Source organism: Salmo salar, chromosome 07 (assembly GCF_965601325.2).
Source record: "Salmo salar chromosome 07, fSalSal1, whole genome shotgun sequence".
Classification (NCBI taxonomy): Eukaryota; Metazoa; Chordata; class Actinopteri; order Salmoniformes; family Salmonidae; genus Salmo; species Salmo salar.
Genome location: NC_138297.1, coordinates 26,012,735 through 26,034,387, shown reverse-complemented (window position 1 = coordinate 26,034,387; position 21,653 = coordinate 26,012,735). Strand labels below are relative to the sequence as shown.

At 40.5% G+C, this 21,653-nt stretch overlaps 1 protein-coding gene and 1 pseudogene across 4 annotated transcripts in view; one reads left to right on the top strand and one right to left on the bottom strand.

The window, feature by feature from the left end:
• The window catches only part of LOC106608842 (uncharacterized), a 70,876-nt pseudogene that overhangs the window by 43,564 nt on the left and 5,659 nt on the right, over positions 1 to 21,653 (bottom strand). The gene's annotated exons all lie outside the window — the stretch shown is intronic.
• On the top strand, positions 10,973 to 21,489 carry LOC106608837 (uncharacterized). 3 transcript variants are annotated; one of them, XM_045721749.2, is made up of 12 exons: positions 10,973 to 11,090; positions 15,219 to 15,307; positions 16,848 to 16,959; positions 17,237 to 17,358; positions 17,566 to 17,636; positions 17,720 to 17,869; positions 18,252 to 18,347; positions 18,472 to 18,600; positions 18,851 to 18,979; positions 19,060 to 19,124; positions 19,236 to 19,270; positions 19,434 to 21,489. In XM_045721749.2, exons 2-12 carry the CDS (start codon positions 15,238 to 15,240, stop codon positions 21,173 to 21,175), a joined length of 2,721 nt encoding a protein of 906 aa, XP_045577705.2. In that variant the 5' UTR covers positions 10,973 to 11,090; positions 15,219 to 15,237; the 3' UTR covers positions 21,176 to 21,489. The 3 variants fall into 3 exon arrangements, with proteins under 3 accessions (XP_045577705.2, XP_014062483.3, XP_045577704.2); XM_014207008.3 differs by lacking the exon at positions 10,973 to 11,090 and adding an exon at positions 14,786 to 14,955 and having other exon boundaries at positions 19,087 to 19,124; XM_045721748.2 differs by lacking the exon at positions 10,973 to 11,090 and adding an exon at positions 14,786 to 14,955.

Here is a 21,653-nt window from a genome sequence, read left to right as displayed (position 1 = left end):
TTGGTTGTGCATCAGCAGTTTTTCTCTTGTTATGTCAGTCACTGATAGTCGGTCAACTAACCAATGTCAGATGTGGGTACGCAGACCTGCGAGCAACTGCGGACCCTCATGATGAGTTCAGATTTTCTGTGACCCCCACCCCCATTAAAGTCCATCCCTGGTGCAAGCAAATCCAATGCAAGTCAATGGAGAGTGAGGCATGCTATAGCATTGTCCCTCTTTCTGCCCTCTCTCACAAGCACATGTATATACAGAGTCTTCAGAAAGTATTCATACCCCTTGACTTATTCCACATTTTGTTGTGTTACAGCCTGAATTCAACATTTATTTTTCTCACCCATCTACACTCAATAACCCTTAATGACAAAGTGAAATCCGTTTAACCTCATTTCTACCAGCTTGTCACCTGTGCAACTAGAAGGATAAAAACTCTGGATCACCTTTACTACACACACAGAGACGCATACAAAGCTTTCACCCGACCCTCCATTTGGAAAATTGGACCAGAACTCTATCCTCCTGATTCCTGGAAGTACCAGTGACGTGCTCAATAGGGAAGTGGTCTTGATGAAGCCGATGCTAATTTACAGGACTGTTTCGCTAGCACAGACTGGCATTAGTTCCAGGATTCATCTGATGACATTTAGGAGTTTGCCACATCCCACGACGTTATCTCCACAGTGACCATACATACATATCCCAACAGAAGCCATGGATTACAGGCAACATCTGCATTGAGCTAAAGGCTAGAGCTGACACTTTCAAGGAGCAGGACACTAATCCAGAAGCTTATGAAAAAAATCCCGCTATGCCCTCCAACAAACCATCAAACAGGCAAATTGTCAAAACAAGAATGAGATCGAATCCTACTACACCGCTCTGACGCTCGGCGGATGTGGCAGGGTATGCAAACTATCACTATTACAAAGGGAAACCGACCCGAGAGCTGCCCAGTGACGCGAGCCTACTAGACGAGCTAAATGCCTTCTATGCTCGCTTCGAGGCAAGCAACACTAAACCATGCATGAGAGCAATGGCTGTTCTGGATCACTGATGTTCCCCTGCCTGAGAGGATGGAAGTTGAATATGTAGCTAGATGTAGAATGCTAACGTTAACAAGCTAATGTGTCCCATGAAAGTGTGGTTGGTAAGGGTAGGTAACAACACATCTGCCACACTGATCCTCAACATGGGGGTCCCTCAGGGGTGCATGCTCAGTCCCCTCCTGTACTCCCTGTTCACTCATGACTGCATGCCCAGGCACGGCTCCAACACCATCATTAAGTTTGCCGATGACACAACAGTGGTAGGCCTGATCACTGACAATGATGAGACAGCCTATAGGAAGGAGGTCAGAGACCTGGCCATGTGGTGTCAGGACAACAACCTCACCCTCAACGTGATCAAGACAAAGGAGATGATTGTGGACTACAGGAAAAGTAGGACCGAGCAAGCCCCCGTTCTCATCGACCGGGCTGCAGTGGAGCAGGTTCAGAGCTTCATGTTCCTTGGTGTCCACCTCACCAACAAACGATCATGGTCCAAACACACCAAGACTGTCGTGAAGAGGGCACAACAAAGCCTATTCCCCTCAGGAGGCTGAAAAGATTTGGCATGGGTCCTCAGATCCTCAAAAAGTTCTACATCTGCACCATTGAGACCATCCTGACTGGTTGCATCACTGCCTGGTATGGCAACTGCTTGGCCTCTGACCGCAAGGCACTACAGAGGGTAGTGCGTACAGCCCAGTACATCACTGGGGCTTCCCTCCATCTATAGCAGGCGGTGTCAGAGGAAGGCCCTAAAAATTGTCAAAGACTCCAGCCACCCCAGTCATAGACTGTTCTCTCTACTACCGCACGCCGAAGAGGGTTAAACCAAGGCCTCATACCTTTAAAGGGTTAATAAATTGTGTTATGATAAACTGTCAGGTCTCCTCTTCTAGGAGACCTCTGCGTGTGTATTAACACCTGTTTTGAGTGTTGTGCCCTTCAGACATTATCAGAAGGCGGAAACCGCCTACGTTCATACATACTCCTCCTGTCTGGGCCCCACCTGGCTATCTGAGGTTTTCAGAATACGACTGGTTTTCTGAGAACACAAGGCTGCCGCAGGCCTGATGAAAACAGCCACCTGTCAGAAGATGCTTGGACTCGTTCACCTTGTTATGACCCTATTCTTGTGATGAAAGGTCAAGATTCGGTCAACCCCACTTCTGAGCTTTTAATTGCTGATACGATGGTTGCTGCTGACAGGGGAATGTTAGATTTATTCAAATGTTGTTGCCAGGGAAACTCACACAAGGAGGACTGGGAGAAGCTATATGAGTTATAGGATGTCTTAGACTTTTTGCAGAACCTGGGGAGAGCTATCATATACTGTACTCTGTACCAATTTATGCCTACAATTGTATTACTAAACGATCATTTTAATACTTAAACAAAGAGTATGTTTCCTTTCTATTACTAATATATGTTTGATAATTATATAGACCTGATCATTTGTTAAAGAAATTGACCAACAACGCCAAGTGGGACTGGAGGGCCAAGTCTTGGTCCAAAAGACTTCTTAACAGCTTCTACCGCCAAGCCATAAGACTCCTGAACAGCTAATCAAATGACTACCCAGACTATTTGCATTGTCCCCCTCCCTCTTTTATGCTGCTGCTACTCTCTGTTTTTTATTTATGCATAGTCACTTTAACTCTACCTACATGTACAGTGGCTTGTGAAAGTATTCACCCCACTTGGCATTTTTCCTATTTTGTTGCTTTACAACCTGGAATTAAAATTGATTTTTGGGAGGTTTTTATCATATGATTTATACTACATGCCAACCACTTTGAAGATGCAAAATATTTTTGGTGAAACAAACAAGAAATAAGACAAAAAAACAGAATACTTGAGCGTGCATAACTATTCACCCCCCAAAGTCAATACTTTGTAGAGCCACCTTTTGAAGCAATTACAGCTGCAAGTCTCTTGGGGTATGTCTCTATAAGCTTGGCACATCTAGCCACTGGGATTTTTACCCATTCTTCAAGGCAAAACTGCTCCAGCTCTTCAATTGGATGGGTTCCAATGGTGTTGTCAGGTGGTGGGTGTAGCTGGTGCATGAAGGAGAGCAGAGATGAGTGAACAACGCACTTTCCTTGAGAAAACAGCACAAAGTAACAATACCAATGTGCGAACAATAACGGTTGCCACATAACACGGGTGAAAACAGCACCCGGAAAAAAACAGCCGGAAACGTACCGACCTTAACAATAAACAATCACACACAAAGCCATGGGGGAAACAGAGGGTTAAATACATTAATTAATTGGGAAATGAAAACCAGGTGTGTGGGAAACAAAGACAAAACCAATGGAAAATGAAAAGTGGATTGGCGATGGCTAGAAGACCGGCGACGTCGAACGCCGAGCGCAGCCCAAACAAGGAGAGGAACCGACTTCGGCGGAAGTCGTGACAGGTGTACCAGTAATCTTTAAGTCATACCACAGATTCTCAATTGGATTCAGGTCTAAGCTTTGACTAGGTCATTCCAAGACATAGGGTAGTGTGTACGGCCCACTACATCACTGGGGTCGAACACCCTGCCATCCAGGACTTCTACACCAGGCGGTGTCAGAGTAAGGCCCTAAAAAATGTCAAAGACTCCAGTCACCCAATTCATAGAGTGTTCCCTCTGCTACTGCACAGCAAACGGTACCGAAGTGCCAAATCTAAAAGGCACCTGAACAGTTTCTAGCCCCAAGCCATAAGAACTGGAATCAAAAAAAGTATGAACATGTATGCACTCACAACTGTAAGTTGCTCTGGATAAGAGTGTCTGCTAAAATACTAAAATGTAAATGTAAAAATTATAAGACTGCTGAACAGTTAATCAAATGGCTACCCAGACAATTTACATTGACCCTGTTTATTACTTCATTGTTTTACACTGACTCCCTTGCACTGGTTCTATGCACACTCACTAGACTCTACCCACACACTGACACTAAGCACTTTGCACACCTGGATTGTATAATATTTACACATTATTACACATACCCATAACATGATGCTGCCACCAACATGCTCAAAAACATTGAGTGGTACTCCGAGATGTGTTGTGTTGGATTTGCCCCAAACATAACACTTTGTATTCAGGACATAAATAGAATTTCTTTGACACCTTTTTTGCAGTTTTACTTTAGTGCCTTATTGCAAACAGGACACATGTTTTGGAATATTTTTTATTCTGTAAAGGCTTCCTTCTTTTCACTCTGTCAATTAAGTTAGTATTGTGGAGTAACTACAATGTTGGTGATTCATACCCAGTTTTCTCCTATCACAGCCATTAAACTCTGTAACTGTTTTAAAGTCACCATTGGCCTCATGGTGAAATTCCTGAGCGATTTCCTTCCTCTCTGGCAACTGCGTTTGGAAGGACGCTTGTATATTTGTAGTGACTGGGTGTATTGATACACCATCCAAAGTGTAATTAATAACTTCACCATCCTCAAAGGGATATGCAATGTTTGTGTTTTTTTGTCAACCAATAGGCGCCCTTCTTTGCGAGGCATTGGAAATCCTCCCTCGTCTTTGTGGTTGAATCTGTGTTTGAAATTCACTGCTCAACTGAGGGACCTTTCAGATAATTCTATGTGTGGGGTAAAGAGATGAAGTAGTCATTCAAAAATCACACACTATTATTGCACACAGTGTTATTGCACATGCAACTTAATATGTGACTTGTTAAGCATATTTTTACTCCTGAACTTATTTAGGTTTGCCATAACAAAGGGTTAAATACTTATTGACTCAAGACATTTCAGCTTTTGATTTTGTATTAATTTGTAAACATTTCTCCACACATAATTCCACTTTGACATTATGGGGTATTGTTTGTGAGCCAGTGACACAATCTCAATTTAATCCACTTTAAATTCAGGCTGTAAAACAACACATTGTGTAAAAAGTCAAGGGGTTTGAATACTTTCTGAAGGAACTGTACACACACACATTTACATTTTACCACAGACAGTACACACACTAGTGTCCAATGAGAGAGTATGTGGACTTCTTTAGATATTGTTTATATACTGTATACAGTGCCTTCTAAAAGTATTCAGACCCCTTGACTTTTTCCACATTTTGTTACGTTACAGCATTATTCTAAAATTGATGAAATTTGTTTTTCATCAGCAATCTACACACAATACCCCATAATGACAAAGTTAAAACAGCTTTTTAGAAATGTTTGCAAATGTATTAAATAAAAAAACAGAAATACCTTATTTACATACAATACAGTGCCTTGCAAAAGTATTCATCCCCCTTCGTGTTTTTCAGGTTGCATTACAACCTGTAATTTAAATTGATTTTTATTTGGATTTCATGTAATGGACATACACAAAATAGTCTAAATTGGTGAAGTGAAATGTAAAAAATTACTTGTTTAAAAATAAAATAATAAAAATGTAAACAGAAAAGTGGTGCGTGCACCCTCTTTGATATGAAGCCCCTAAATAAGATCTGGTGAAACGAATTACCTTCAGAAGTCACATAATTTGTTAAATATCAAATCAAAGTTTATTTGTCACGTGTGCCGAATACAACCTTACAGTGAAATGCTTACTTACAGGCTCTAACCAATAGTGCGAAAAAAAGGTGTGTGTGTGTGTGTGTGTGTGTGTGTGTGTGTGTGTGTGTGTGTGTGTGTGGGTGTGTGTGTGTGTGTGTGTGTGTGGGGGGAAAGTAAAGTAAAGTAAAGTAAAGAAATAAAACAACAGTAAAAAGACATTTGAAAATAACTGTAGCAAGGCTATATACAGACATCGGTTAGTCAGGCTTATTGAGGTAGTATGTACATGTAGGTATGGTTAAAGTGACTATGCATATATGATGAACAGAGAGTAGCAGTAGCGTAAAAAGAGGGGTTGGCGGGTGGTGGGACACAATGCAGATAGCCCGGTTAGCCAATGTGAGGGAGCACTGGTTGGTCGGGCCAATTGAGGCAGTATGTACATGAATGTATAGTTAAAGTGACTATGCATATATGATAAACAGAGAGTAGCAGCAGCGTAAAAGAGGGGTTGGGGGGCCCACAATGCAAATAGTCCGGGTAACCACTTGGTTACCTGTTCAGGAGTCTTATGGCTTTGGGGTAAAAAAAAGTCCACCTGTGTGCAATTAAAGTGTCACATGATCTGTCACATGATCTCAGTATTTTTACACCTGTTCTGAAAGGCCCGAGAATCTGCAACTCCACCAAGCAAGCGGCGCCATGAAGACCAATGAGCTCTCCAAACAGGTCAGGGACAAAGTTGTGGAGAAGTACAGATCAGGGTTGGGTTAACCTGTCTGGGCAAGGTGGGACGTTTGCGTCCCACCCTAGTCAACAGCCAGTGGAATCGCGTCGCGCGAAATACAAAACCTCATAAATGCTATAACTTCAATTTCTCAAACATATGACTATTTTACACCATTTTATAGATACACCTCTCCTGAATCGAAACACGTTGTCCGATTTCAAAAAGGCTTTACAGCAAAAGCAAAACATTAGATTATGTTAGGAGAGTACCCTGACAAAAAGAAATCACACTGCCATTTTCAAAGCAACTAGATGCATCACAAATACCCAAAACACAGCTAAATGCAGCACTAACCTTTGACAATCTTCATCAGATGACACTCCTAGGACATCATGTTACACAATACATGCATTTTTTGTTCGATAAAGTTCATATTTATATATAAAAACAGCATTTTACATCAGCGCGTGACGTTCAGAAAATATTTTCCCTCAAATGCTTCCGGTGAATCAGCGCTACAATTTACAAAATTACTATTCGAAAACATTGTTCAAATTTTATATTGTCATTCAAGGAATTATAGATTAACATCTCGTGAATTCAACCGCATTGCCAGATTTAAAAATAACTTTACTGGGAAATCACACTTTGCAATAAACGACGTGGTATGCTCAGAAAAATAGGCTAGGCGATACATGTTAGCGCCATCTTGGAACCATCTAAAATCAAAAATACTATTGTAAATATTCCCTTACCTTTGATTATCTTCATCAGAAGGCACTTCCAGGAATCCCAGGTCCACAACAAATGTAGTTTTGTTTGAAAAAGTAAATAATTTATGTCCCAATAGTTCCTTCTTGTTAGCGCGTTCCGAAGGCTACTCATAATGTACTGAAGCGTGCGGGACTTGTCGTCATGAATGTGCAAAAAATATATATTTACGTTCGTTCAAACATGTCAAACGTTGTATAACATAAATCTTTAGGGCCTTTTTCAACCAGAGCTTCAATAATATTCAAGGCGGACGATTGCATTGTCTTACTAAACGTTTCGGAACAAAAGGTTTCCCATGGGCGCCCGCATCATAGTAGTAATAGCCCTCCCCCTGTGACCAACTTCCCAAGCCTCTCTTTGGGTCAGTTTCTACCATAGAAGACTCAAACCACTTTGTAAAGACTGTCGACATCTAGTGGAAGCCTTAGGAAGTGCTAAATGATTAATAAGTCCCTGTGTGTTTCAATGGCAAAGGTTTTAAGTGATTCCACACATCAGATTTCCATTTCCTGGTAGGATTTGTCTCAGGGTTTTGACTGCCATATGAGTTCTGTTATACTCACAGACACCATTCACACAGTTTTAGAAACTTTAGAGTGTTTTCTATCCAATTCTAGTTACTGGGCAGGAGTAGTAACCAGATTAAATCGGGTATGTTTATAATCCGGCCGTGCAAATACTGCCCCCTATCCCCAACAGGTTTTAATATAAAATATTAGAAACTTTGAACATCACACGGAGCACCGTTAAATACATGATTAAAAAATGGAAAAAATATGGCACCACAACAAACCTGCCAAGAGAGGGCCGCCCACCAATACTCACAGACCAGGCAAGGAGGGCATTAATCAGAGAGGCAACAAAGAGACCAAAGATAACCCTGAAGGAGTTGCAAAGCTCCACAGCGGAGATTGGAGTATCTGTACATAGAACCACTTTAAGCGGCACACTCCACAGAGTAAATGCTTAAAGAATAAAATAAGCAAACAACCAAAAAGCATTTGGGAGACTCCCCAAACATATGGAAGAAGGTGCTCTGATCAGATGAGACTCAAACTGAGCTTTTTGGCATCAAGGAAAACTCTATGTCTGGCACAAACCCAACACCTCTCATCACCCCGATAACACCACTCCCCACAGTGAAGCATGGTGGTGGCAGCATCATGCTGTGGGTATGTTTCATCGGCAGGGACTGGGAAACTGGTCAGAATTGATGGATTGCGCTAAATACATGGAAATGCTTGAGGGAAACCTGTTTCAGTCTTCCAGAGATTTGAGACTGGGATGGAGTTTCACCTTCCAGCAGGACAATGACCCTAAGCATACTGCTAAAGCAACACTTGAGCGGTTTAAGGGGAAACAATTAAATGTCTTGGAATGGCCTAGTCAAAGCCCAGACCTCAATTAAATTGAGAATCTGTGGTATGACTTAAAGATTGCTGTACACCAGTGGAACCAATCCAACTTGAAGGAGCTGGAGCAGTTTTGCCTTGAGAAATGGGTAGTGGCTAGATGTGCCAAGCTTATAGAGACATACCCCAAGAGACTTGCAGCTGTAATTGCTGCAAAAGGTGGCTCTAAAAAGTATTGACTTTGGGGGGTGAATAGTTATGCACACTCAAGTATTCTGTTTTTTTGTCTTATTTGTTTGTTTCACAATAAAAAATATTTTGCATCTTCAAAGTGGTAGGCATGTTATGTAAATCAAATGATACAACCCCCCCCAAAAAATTATTTTAGTTCCAAGGCAACAAAATAGGAAAATTGCCAAGGGGGTAAATACTTTCGCAAACCACTATACGTTTTCAGACCCTTTGCTATGAGACTTGAAATTGAGCTCAGGTGCATCCTGTTTCCATTGATCATCCTTGAGATGTTTCTACAAATTGAGTGGCCAGACGGAAGCCACTCCTCATTAAAAGGCACATCACAGCCCGCTTGGAGTTTGCCAAAGGGTGCCTAAAGACTCTCAGACCATGAGAAACAAGATTATCTGGTCTGATGAAACGCCAACTGTCAATTCTGGAGGAAACCTGGCACCATCCCTATGGGGAAGCATGGTGATGGCAGCATCATGATGTGGGGATGTAGGGACTGGGAGACTAGTCAGGATCAAGGCAAAGATGAACAGAACAAAGTACAGAGAGATTCTTGATGAAAGCCTGCTCCAGAGCGCTCAGGACATCAGACCGGGGCGAAGGTTCACCTTCCAACAGGACAACAATCCTAAGCACATAGTCAAGACAACACACGAATGGCTTCGGGACAAGTCTCTGAATGTCCTTGAGTGGTCCAGCCAGAGCCGGAACATGAACCTGATCGAACATCTCTGGAGAGACCTGAAAATAGCTGTGCAGCAATGCTCCCCATCCAACCTGACAGAGCATGAGAGGATCTGCAGAGAAGAATGGGAGAAACTCCCCGAATACATGTGTGCCAAGCTTGTAGCATCATACCCAGGAAGACTCGAGGCTGTAATCGCTGCCAAATATGCTTCAAGAAAATACTGAGATAAGGTTCTGAATACTTACATAAATATGGTATTTCAATTTTATTTTTTACTTACATTTGGGTTTCACTTATATTGGGAGTTGTCACATATACTCCCTCTCTGACAGACTACTGATTTTTACACACACCTGTCACCATCGTCACGCATACCAGCGCTTATTGACACTCACCTGGACTCCATCACCTCCTTGATTACCTGCCCTATTTATGTCACTCCCTTTGGTTCCTTCCCCAGGCATTATGGTTTTTGTATCTGTTTCATGTCGGTGTGCTGTGCGTGTTTTTGTTTTGTTCGTGTTCATTTATTAATTAAATGTATTCACTCCCTGAACTTGCTTCCCGACTCTCAGCGTACATTGTTACTGGAGTAGTGCCTTTCCTCAGCCACAGTGTGTTATATGTGCAAAAGTACTATCTCACAACTCAATGAAACCACTCTTGCACAGACATTTAGAAACAAAACATGCCAATTTGAAAAATAAGCCACAGGAGTTTTTTGAGCGAGAATTAAGATGACTTTCAAGTAGTAAGACGTGTATCAAAGCAACAGATACCATTAATAAGAAGGGGCTAAAAGCATCTTATATGGTGAGCTACCAAGTGGCTAGGACAGGCAAGCCCCATACCATTGTGGAGGACTTAATTCTTCGTGCAGATATGGCTGAGACAATGCTGGGGGAAAAAGCCAAAAAAACTATACAGACAATGCCTCCATCAGGAGATGTTTTGAAACATGTTTTGAAACAATTACTGCTTCGCATACAAGCCAGTGAATTCTATGCTTTACAGCTGGATGAGTCAACAGATGTGGCGGGCCTGGCACAGCTCCTGGTATATGTCTGTTACGTTTATGGGGGGTCAATTAAGGAAGACATCCTCTTCTGTAAACCACTGTAAACCAGGACAACAGGAGAGGATATTTTTAAAGTACTGGACAGCTTTGTGACATCAAATGGACTTTGGTGGTCAAGATGTGTTGGTATCTGTACTGATGGCGCAAAAGCCATGACAGGGAGACATAGTGGAGTGGTAACGCGCGTGCAAGCAGTTGCTCCCAATGCCCCTTGGGCACTTGCTGCCAAAGGAATGCCTGACAGCTTGAAAGACTTTTTGGACATTACAGTGAAAATGGTTAACTTTGTTAAAGCAAGGCCCCTGAACTCTTCTGTATTTTCTGCACTATGCAATGATATGGGCAGCGACCATATAACGCTTTTACAACATACAGAAGTGCGCTGGTTATCAAGGGGCAAAGTACTGACACATTATTTTGAATTGAGAAATGAGCTTAAAGTTTTCTTTACTGACCATAATTTTCACTTGTCTGACCGCTTGCACGATGACTAGTTTCTCTCACGACTGGTAATTTCCGATTGAGCCAACATATGCAGCGTTTACCATGAATGCAGTCTCCGCTGACGCGGGAACATTGGCCGCTTGTCAAAACAGTGACAAAACTGCTACCTTCAATATCACAGTACTGACTATCTCTTCAGCAGTTGCACAGGTAAGCTATTCATATGATGATAGATAATACAGTTAGCTTGATTATAATGAGAAATGTATAAGTTCTTAAATTCTATTCCTCAAGAATCAATACAGTAGGTGAGCCTATATCATTAACTGAAATGACCAATGAACAGCAGAAAATATTGCAGATTAGGCTACACCTTTACATTAAATTGTTTTATTGATGTTTTATTCGAAGCTGACAACAAATAGCCATAGAGATCCTATTAAACTAGCCTACTTTTCTAATTCCTAATTCTATGCAAATAACACTGACCTGGGATCTCATTCCTTTGACAATCACTGTGGCAATATATCACAAAATAGGAACACAAACAAACATTACAACTAAATGAATATCTGTTTTGTGGAAAATATATAAATACATGATCAAACCTGAAGGGCAATCTACAGAGAAAACAATTACTGATTGTACAACAGTCTCTGAAACAGGTCATTTCTGATCATGTGATTAACTACACCTAATTCCTGCCATATACAGGTGTAACAGGAATGTCCCTGGTTGGCTCATGCTCCCTTCCCTATGAGTTGACCTAGTTGACCTTTCCACCCTACCTCTTTTGTCCTCTCATGTATCATGTGTTGCAAGTTGCCACACCAATAACAAACAATACTATTTACAACCACTCTACAAATCACCCTTGCTCTGATCATATTGAGCCAAAATGGAGAATGATGTGATTCTATAGCAATCGTTGTGCTCATGAATTTGTGAACAACCAAAACTTCATCCCTGTGCATATCAATATTATTGTACTGTATGTCATCAATATCAATAATGAATCTAATATATGTTTGAAATTTCATTAACATTGTGTTGTTTCTGTGCTTCTTTATTAATAAACTATACTCACAAAACTATACTAACACTTGGGGTACGTACATACCCCAACCAGAAGCCATGGATTACAGGCAACATCCGCACTGAGCTAAAGGCTAGAGCTGCCACTTTCAAGAAATGGAAGCTTATAAGAAATCCCGCTATGCCCTCTGACGAACCATCAAACAGGCAAAGCGTCAATACAGGACTAAGATCGAATCGTACTACAACGGCTCCGACGCTCATCGGATGTGGCAGGGCTTGTAAACCATTACAGACTACAAAGGGAAGCACAGCTGAGAGCTGCCCAGTGACATGAGCCTACCAGATGAGCTAAACTACTTTTATGCTCGCTTCGAGGCAAATAATACTGAAACATGCATGTGAGCACCAGCTGTTCTAGAAGACTGTGTGATCTCGTTCTCTGCAGCCAATGTGAGTAAGACCTTTAAACAGGTCAACATTCACAAGGCCGCTGGGCCAGACGGATTACCACGATGTGTTCTGCGAGCATGCGCTGACCAACTGGCAAGTGTCTTCACTGACATTTTCAACCTCTCTCTGTCCGAGTCTGTAATACCAACATGTTTTAAGCAGACCACCATAGTGCCTGTGCCCAAGAATACTAAGGTAACATGCCTAAACGACTACTGATCCGTAGCACTCACATCTGTAGCCATGAAGTGCTTCGAAAGGCTGGTCATGGCTCACATCAACACCATTATCCCAGAAACCCTAAACCCACTCCAATTTGCATACCGCCCCAACAGATCCACAGAGGATGCAATCTGTGTTGCACTCCACACTGCCCTTTCCCACATGGATAAAAGGAACACCTATGTGAGAATGCTATTCATTGACTACAGCTCAGCGTTCAACACCGTAGTGCCCTCAAAGCTCATCAATAAGCTAAGGACCCTGGGACTAAACACCTCCCTCTGCAACTGGATCCTGAACTTCCTGACGGGCCGCCCCCAGGTGGTAAGGGTAGATAACAACACATCTGCCACGCTGATCCTCAACATGGGGGCCCCTCAGTGGTGCGTGCTCAGTCCCCTCCTGTACCACCTGTTCACTCATGACTGCACTGCCAGGCACGACTCCAACACCATCATTAAGTTTGCCGATGACACAACAGTGGTAGGCCTGATCACCGACAACGACGAGTCAGCCTATAGGGAGGAGGTCAGAGACCTGGCCGTGTGGTGCCAGGACAGGACAACAAACTCCCCCTCAACATGATCAAGACAAAGGAGATGATTGTGGACTACAGTAAAAAGAGGACCGAGCACGCCCCCCATTCTCATCGACCGGGCTGCAGTGGAGCAGGTTGAGAGCTTCAAGTTCCTTGGTGTCCACATCACCATCAAACTAACATGGTCCAAGCACACCAAGACAGTCGTGAAGAGGGCACGACAAAACCTATTCCCCCTTAGGAGACTGAAAAGATTTGGCATGGGTCCTCAGATCCTCAAAAGGTTCTACAGCTGCACCATCGAGAGAATCCTGACTGGTTGCATCACTGCCTGGTATGGCAACTGCTTGGCCTCCGACCGCAAGGCAGAGGGTAGTGCGAACGGCCCAGTACATCACTGGGGCCAAGCTTCCTGCCATCCAGGACCTCCATACCAGGCCATGTCAGAGGAAGGCCTTAAAAATTGTCAAAGACACCAGCCACCCTAGCCATAGACTGTTCTCTTTGCTATCGCATGGCAAGCGGTAACGGAGCGCCAAGTCTAGGTCCAAGAGGCTTCTAAACAGCTTCTACCCCCAAGCCATAAGACTCCTGAACAGCTAATCAAATGGCTACCCAGACTATTTGCATTGCCCCCCTCCCACTTTTACACCGATGCTACTCTGTTGTTATCATCTATGTATAGTCACTTTAATAACTCTACCTACATGTACATATTACCTCAACTAACCGGTGCCTCCGCACATAGACTCTGTACAGTACCTCCTGTATATAGTCTCGTTATTGTTATTTTACTGCTGCTCTTCAATTACTTGTTACTTTTATTTCTTATTCTTGTCCGTATTGTTTTTGAACTGCATTGTTGGCAAGAGGCTCATAAGTAAGCATTTCACTGTAAAGTCTACACCTGTTGTATTCGGCGCATGTGAATAATACAATTTGATTTGACTTGACTTCAACGTGTTTGTTCTTTTGTAATCCATAATAATGGAACATTGTATGCCAACCTTTTTTAGTCCAATAAATCTCTTATTGTCTGAGTACAATATTTTTGAAGTTTCTGATCAATCTTTCTACCAGAAAAAAGTCCCAGTGACATAATGTTTTACTGTATGAGCCCCCAACAGTCCCTATCCTGTGTAGATATCAATTAATAATTGACAAACATTCCATTATATGCAAAATGACTGGGACATACCAAAAAACTAGGCCAGCACATCTGAGCAAACAAATACAGAGCATGAAACTTGAACTTTCATAACTTTCACCACTGCTTTCATTATAAATTAAGTGGTAGGCTATAGCAACAGTAAATATATTCTGTTTTCAAAACAGGGACTTGCATGGTGCGATATGAATGATTGCCAAGTTCACACTATGACTAAGTAGGCCTATCAAAACAATGATAAAACAGCTAGACTGACCGACGATCTCTTCAGCATTTGCACAGCAGTTGTCATTGTTCTTAACTGATTTACCTAGTTAAATAAAGGTTAAATAAAATAAATAAACAAACACACTGATGGCTATTCATGTGATGATGGATAATACAGTTGTAGCTTGAGGCATTTATCAGTTATATCAATGGACAGGGCGATATAATTAATTGAAATGGACAACGCAGAATAGGTTACACCTTCAGATTATATCGTTCTGTTGACTGACAGGAAGGAGTAGCTGAAATAGAAAGTGATGTTTTAGGACTCGGAGAGATGACAGTTGCACGATAATAGCTTTCGTTTTCTTCGAAGCTGACAACAAATAACCATAGACCAAAGCGCACCAACAATATCTATTCTAAGCCGCTGTTTCTATTCAAGGATACTGGTACGTTTTAAGTCAATTTCACTAAACTATTCCGCTACCTTGCAATGTAAAAATTGTCAAAGAAACAATTCAGAACGCAGAACAGATCAATCTCGAATCAAAATGTTCCTTCTTTCCAATGACAGCTGTTGAGTCCGTTTGTTTGTTGATCAAATAGTAGTATACTCGTTTCTCCTATCGTTCGTGTAAACCTTCAAGATGTGAATTCGAAGGACGAATGTAATCAAACAATTTATCAAAGTCCCATGTTTTCCGTTCAACAGATCATAAGTGGATTAGGGTATGGATTATTTAGACGTGATGAACCTTTGGAACCACCAACACTATTATCCAAATGAGAACGTGAACACAGGTAGGCCTATTATACAGTTGAACTCGACAAAGAACTCTACTTTATTAGTTCCAAATGGCAGTCATACAACTGAAATAATAGACATTTACATGCACATACAAATATTGGGGTTTGAGAGACACTGTAGGCTACCTTTATCCAGTGGTGGAAAGAGTACCCAATTGTCATACTTGCGTAAAAGTATAAATACCTCAATAGAAAGTTACTCAAGTAAAAGTGAAAGTCACCCTGTAAAATCCTACTTGATTAAACATCTAAAAGTATTTGGTTCTAAATATACTTAACTATCAAAAGTAAATGTAATTGCTAAAATATACTTAAGTATCAAAAGTAAAAGTATAAATAATTTCACATTTCTTATATTAAGCAAAGCAGGTGGCGCCATTTTCTTGTTTTAAAAATGGAGCACACCAACACTCCAACACATAATTTACAAAAGATTCATTTGTGTTTAGTGACTCCGCCAGATCAGAGGAAGCAGGAATGACCAGTGTTCTCTTGGTAAGTGTGCGTGAATTGGACCATTTTCCTGTCCTGCTAAACATTCACAATGTAAAGAGTCATTTTGGGTGTCAGGGAGAATGTATGGAGAAAAAGTAAATTATTTTCGTTCGGAATGTAGTGAAGTAAAAGTGAAAGTTGTTAAAAATATAAATAATAAAGTAAAGTACAGATACTCCAAAAAACGACTTAAGTAGTACTTTAAAGTATTTTTACCTAAGTACTTTAGCCACTGCCTATATCATATATAGGCCTACACCAGTGGTGTAAAGTACTTAAGTAAAAATACTTTGAAATACTACTTAAGTCGTTTTTGTGGGTATCTGTACTTTAATTTACTATTTATATTTTTTGACTACTTTTACTTCACTACATTCATAAAGAAAATGATGTACTTTTTACTCCATACATTTTCGCTGACACCCAAAAGTACTTGTTACATTTTGAATGCTTAGCAGGACTGGAAAATAGTCCAATGCACGCACTTATCAAAAGAACATCCCTGGTCATCCACACTGCCTCTGATCTGGCGGACTCAATAAGCACAAATGCTTCATTGGAAAATGATGTCTGAGTGTTGGAGTGTGCCCGTAGCTCTCCGTAAATAAAAAAAACAAGAACATGGTGCCGTCTGGTTTTCGGAAGTATAAGGGATTTGAAATTATTGCTACTTTTACTTTTGATACTTAAGTATATTTTATTAATTACATTTACTTTTGGTACTTAAGTATATTTTATTAATTACATTTACTTTTGGTACTTAAGTATATTTAAAAAGAAATACTTTTTGACTTTTACTCAAGTAGTATTTTACTGGGTGACTCACTTTAGGTATTTTATATTAAGGTCTCTTTACTTTTACTCAAGTATGACAATTGGATACGTTTTCCACCACTGGCCTACACACACGAAACATTGCAAAGCGACATATACAGTATTAAGCCTAGCCTAGACGACGCAACACAATATAGCTACTGTATGAGCTGCCTCTCTGTCAGTCATCATGCCACTAATTATTCATATTCTGTCCTTATTTTAGACAGTAAAACCATACTCTATTATGGTTTGCACAATCAAGGGGCGACCTGTTATTTGAACAGTGTGCTGCAGGTCCTCTTCATGACTAAGGGCTTCAGAGAGGCTGTTGAAAGGTTTGGGTACTCCTACTCTTCTGTCACATTTTCTGTTGGGAATACAAAAAAAGCCAGGCTATTTATTGGCAATTGTCAAAAGCTTTTAAAAATTGATATCAAGCCATGCACTTTTGGAGATATACAGTAACCAAGTAGCCTCTCTCCCTAGTGGCTATAAGAGTACATTTATTGGCTATTGACAATAATAATACGAATCTTATTAACTTCCAATAAGTTATTAAGAGATGTTGCTAATAAATATAACAATTTATAGTTCTTAAATGTCTCCTTACAGCCAAGAGCAGGATAATGTTGAACAGAACACCTTTGATCTTCAGCTGAAATGTTTGTTTGAGACTTTAAAGAAAAAACAAGCTCACACTAAAGATGTCACATCGAAACTGGGCATTGAAAAGGGTAAGTCGAGCAAAAGTATCAGAGCTGAGAAATAATCAGCATTTAATGTATCAGCATAGGTGTACAGGCACTTTAATAGCACGGTATTTGACGATATAATTGAAAAGAGTATTCTTTGACGTATAACCTATTGCCTGAATGAGTGTAGGCCTACCATTCATGAAATCATTGGTGTACCATTACTTGATTTGATTGCTTCTAATGCAGTGTTCGAGCAAGGTGATGCTGCTGAATATTTTGAGAAGATTTTAAGCAAGGTCAATCCGGATGTGTCTAAGGTACTGCTTCGCTCAACAAATGTAGGTGCAATTCAATATATAGAAGTTATGAAATTACAAGACTGACAAAACTTTGTTTTTAGATATTTCAGGGACATTTGAAGCACACTGCCACCTGTTCTATATCTGACCGTCATGTGAACAGTGACGAAGTTGGTCCATTTTGGACTGTGCCACTCTCAATGGAAGATAACAACTACTCAATGGAAGATAACAACTACTACTACAGTGTGGTAGGGAAATGCCTAATTCACCTATCATAGCAACTCTCACATGTTCTACATACAGGGCTATCTAATACTTCAAATGCCATGTAGTATGCAATGTGTCTTCATGATATTTAATTGTAGTTGGTATGTGCAAATTTTGTATTGTAAAAAAAATATATACATCTAGTTAAATGTTTTTAATTAACAGCATATTCGTTCAGTGAGAATGTATTTACTGTATGTTGGAATTTGTGGAAAAAAGCAAATTAATTACATTTTGCCTTATATCGTATGATAATAATGCCAACATTTGATATTTTGCGACAAATTGGTTGAGGCGAATAACACTGTACCGTTGGGCTGCTGAAGTTGGAGGTGCAAGATACAGTTTTGTTTGTTTATTCAGAGAGATGGTTTTGAGAATTTTTTCAAGTCTTCAACTGTCAGTGGTGACAATCAGATGTACTGTGACTACTGCGATGGGAAAACCGATGCAATCCTTGTGAGTAATAGTATACAATCAATACTCAATCAATATGCTACATCGATAATTGTATAAAAAGCTTCTTCAAAAGGTAACAGGGGGTCTTCTTCTAGAGGCGTGATAGTATGTTTTGTGTCTCCAGGCATGTAAGATGGAACATCCCCCAGAGATTCTGACTCTGCTCCTCAAGAGGTTTGAGTTCGACTACAACAGGATGTCATATGTCAAAATTGAGAGCTGTGTGGAGGTGCCTCACACGTTACAGACGAAGGTAACTATAAAACGTTCTTCCTTGAACAGGTTATTGTGTTATAAAACACATTTTTATTAGGTTGTATAACTTAGGTAGTTATGTTAATTGCTTTTAAAAATAGAGTAGGATTGTAATATGTGTTTTCAATGTGTTCCTTTATAGCCCTCCTCCTCTCTGTACCTCTTCCTACTTTTGGCCCTCTCTGAAAAAGCTCAGTGATTTTCCTGTTCATGGCCGACCTTTTGATTTACTCCATGTCTCTGAACAGGACTGTGACTATGAACTCTATGCAGTTGTGGACCATGTGGGAAGTCTAAGAGGTGGACATTACACAGCTAAAATCAAGTCCTATCAGAATCACAACTGGTATGTGTTCGATGACAGCTACGTCACACAGGTAAGGGATACTTAGCTTTTTAAAATCTAGTATATACCACCCTTCTACTTCCTGAATGTGCATACCATCCCTAGTTATAGTTGAACACTGCTGCTCCTGTCTTACAGCTCAATTCAAAACCATTTGAACAAGATGAGAGTTTTAGGTAAATATAGAAGTGGGTGCGCTTTATTTGCAAACTTGTGTCCATTTAATGAAGTGTAATTGTCAAATTAGGAAGGCCTTCAAGTAACTAATTATTATTCCATTACTGTAGGTCCCAGAGCGCGTACCTGCTGATGTACAGGAAATGTAAGTTAACAAATGTGAATGATCTTTTTTTATCTATGTGGTTATATTTGATCCGTGTCATTCATGTGATTCTACTTCTCCATAAAGGTCAAACATTCCTCTGTTTGATACATCACAGTAACTTACCTCTGTCACTCTGTCACATTTTCCCTCTGCTTCTAAGTGGATTCTCCAGATCGTCAGAAGAATCATGGAACCGATCACAAATGTTCACTCAGTGACTCTCAACAATCTACTCCGTCCTGTTCCATTGAGACGGGAGCCAGCGGAACAAGCGAAGAAGAAGAGAGAAAAGTTCAATCAAATCAATCTATCAATCCAGTTGACTTGGTAGGGAGAACAGAAGTTGTCCCAGAGGAAAGACAGAAAAATGATGGAAAGGTTGTTGATATGATTAGAGAGATGAACATAAAAGATATGAGTGGAGAGGATAACGTTGCTTCTACTGATGATAAAGATGATACTTTTAATGGAGAGAAAGAACAGGAAGTAGAGGATGATGTTGTTGGACAAAAAGAACAGGAAGGTGAAGTGGCCAATGTTGAGATGCAAATGAATGATGAAGGGAGCAGGGAAGAGGGTCATGGTATGACAAGAAAGTATCATGGTGTAAAAGGAGAACTGGAAGAAAATGAGGAAGGTGGACAGAATCAAAGAGATAAGGCAAAGAAAAGGGAGGATGTTGATGTGGATGAAGCTGGACAGAATCAAAGAGATAAGGCAAAGAAAAGGGAGGATGTTGATGTGGATGAAGCTGGACAGAATCAAAGAGATAAGGCAAAGAAAAGGGAGGATGTTGTTGTGGATGAAGCTGGACAGAATCAAAGAGATAAGGCAAAGAAAAGGGAGGATGTTGTTGTGGATGAAGCTGGACAGAATCAAAGAGATAAGGCAAAGAAAAGGGAGGATGTTGTTGTGGATGAAGCTGGACAGAATCAAAGAGATAAGGCAAAGAAAAGGGAGGATGTTGATGTGGATGAAGCTGGACAGAATCAAAGAGATAAGGCAAAGAAAAGGGAGGATGTTGTTGTGGATGAAGCTGGACAGAATCAAAGAGATAAGGCAAAGAAAAGGGAGGATGTTGTTGTGGATGAAGCTGGACAGAATCAAAGAGATAAGGCAAAGAAAAGGGAGGATGTTGTTGTGGATGAAGCTGGACAGAATCAAAGAGATAAGGCAAAGAAAAGGGAGGATGTTGTTGTGGATGAAGCTGGACAGAATCAAAGAGATAAGGCAAAGAAAAGGGAGGATGTTGTTGTGGATGAAGCTGGACAGAATCAAAGAGATAAGGCAAGGAAACGGGAGGATATCGTTGTGGATGTAGATAATGTCTTGGAAAATGGAACAGAGGGTGATGTGATCAGTAGAAAGGATGCGGTTGTGACGGACAGAGATGGAGATAATAATGAGAGAAAGGAGAATAGAGATGGTGCAGCAAAGACAAAGCCAGGTAGAATAATAGATGACACTGGGGATGATAGAACAGCAAAAATAAATGGTGGTGAGCTAAAGACAATACAGGTTGAAGTGGCACAGTTAGGAGAGGATCGTGATGTGACAACGATGAGTCAAACTAACCACAGTAACTCTCCCAGTTCCGTTAAGACGTTTCAGAACAGACTGTCAGCCACCCCAGAGGAAACAACAACATGTTTTTGCTTCAAGAGAAAGAGAGCGAGAGGGGAAAAGATCAGTGAACATCACAAAAGGAAGAAAATGGAATTGGAGGAGAGCAGAGAAGGTGAAAAGAAGAGTATGTTAGGAGGACAGAGTAGAAAAGAGAAAAAGAAGGAAATGGCAAATAGAAAGAAAAGCAAAGAGGAGGAAATAAAGAAAAGCTCAAAGAGAATAAAGGAGAAAAAGAAGAACCCAGTGGGAAAGAGAAAAGGTTACCTTGAAGTTTAAATTGATACTAATAAATAGAATTGAATGAAAATCATGAGAATGGTTCTATCTAAAACTAAGTAATGAACTTTGATGATATTCTCAATTGAACCAAACAAGGATTAGTGCGAAAGCTGTGATAAATTGCTCTTCTAATTTTGCCAAACTAACATGGCTTGGCATTGTGCTTGTGTATATAGATTAAAACAGAGCTTTAGTGTGCACCGGTTTTGATAATGAAATAATGGTAATGGCATTAACTTCGGATCTGAATAATGTAAGGAATCATTTTTGTAATCCATACATTTAATAGAATTAAAACTGGATTCAAATGACCCTTTTTGTCTCTCCCTGCTTCACACTACCTGCTCAAATTCAACCCACATCCTAGAACCTTTCACTTTCCATCTTTCCATTACATATGCTCGATGTCACGGTTCAGTTCACCAATTCAGTTCATGCCATTGATCCTTGAACATCTCTGATACAGATTCATCAT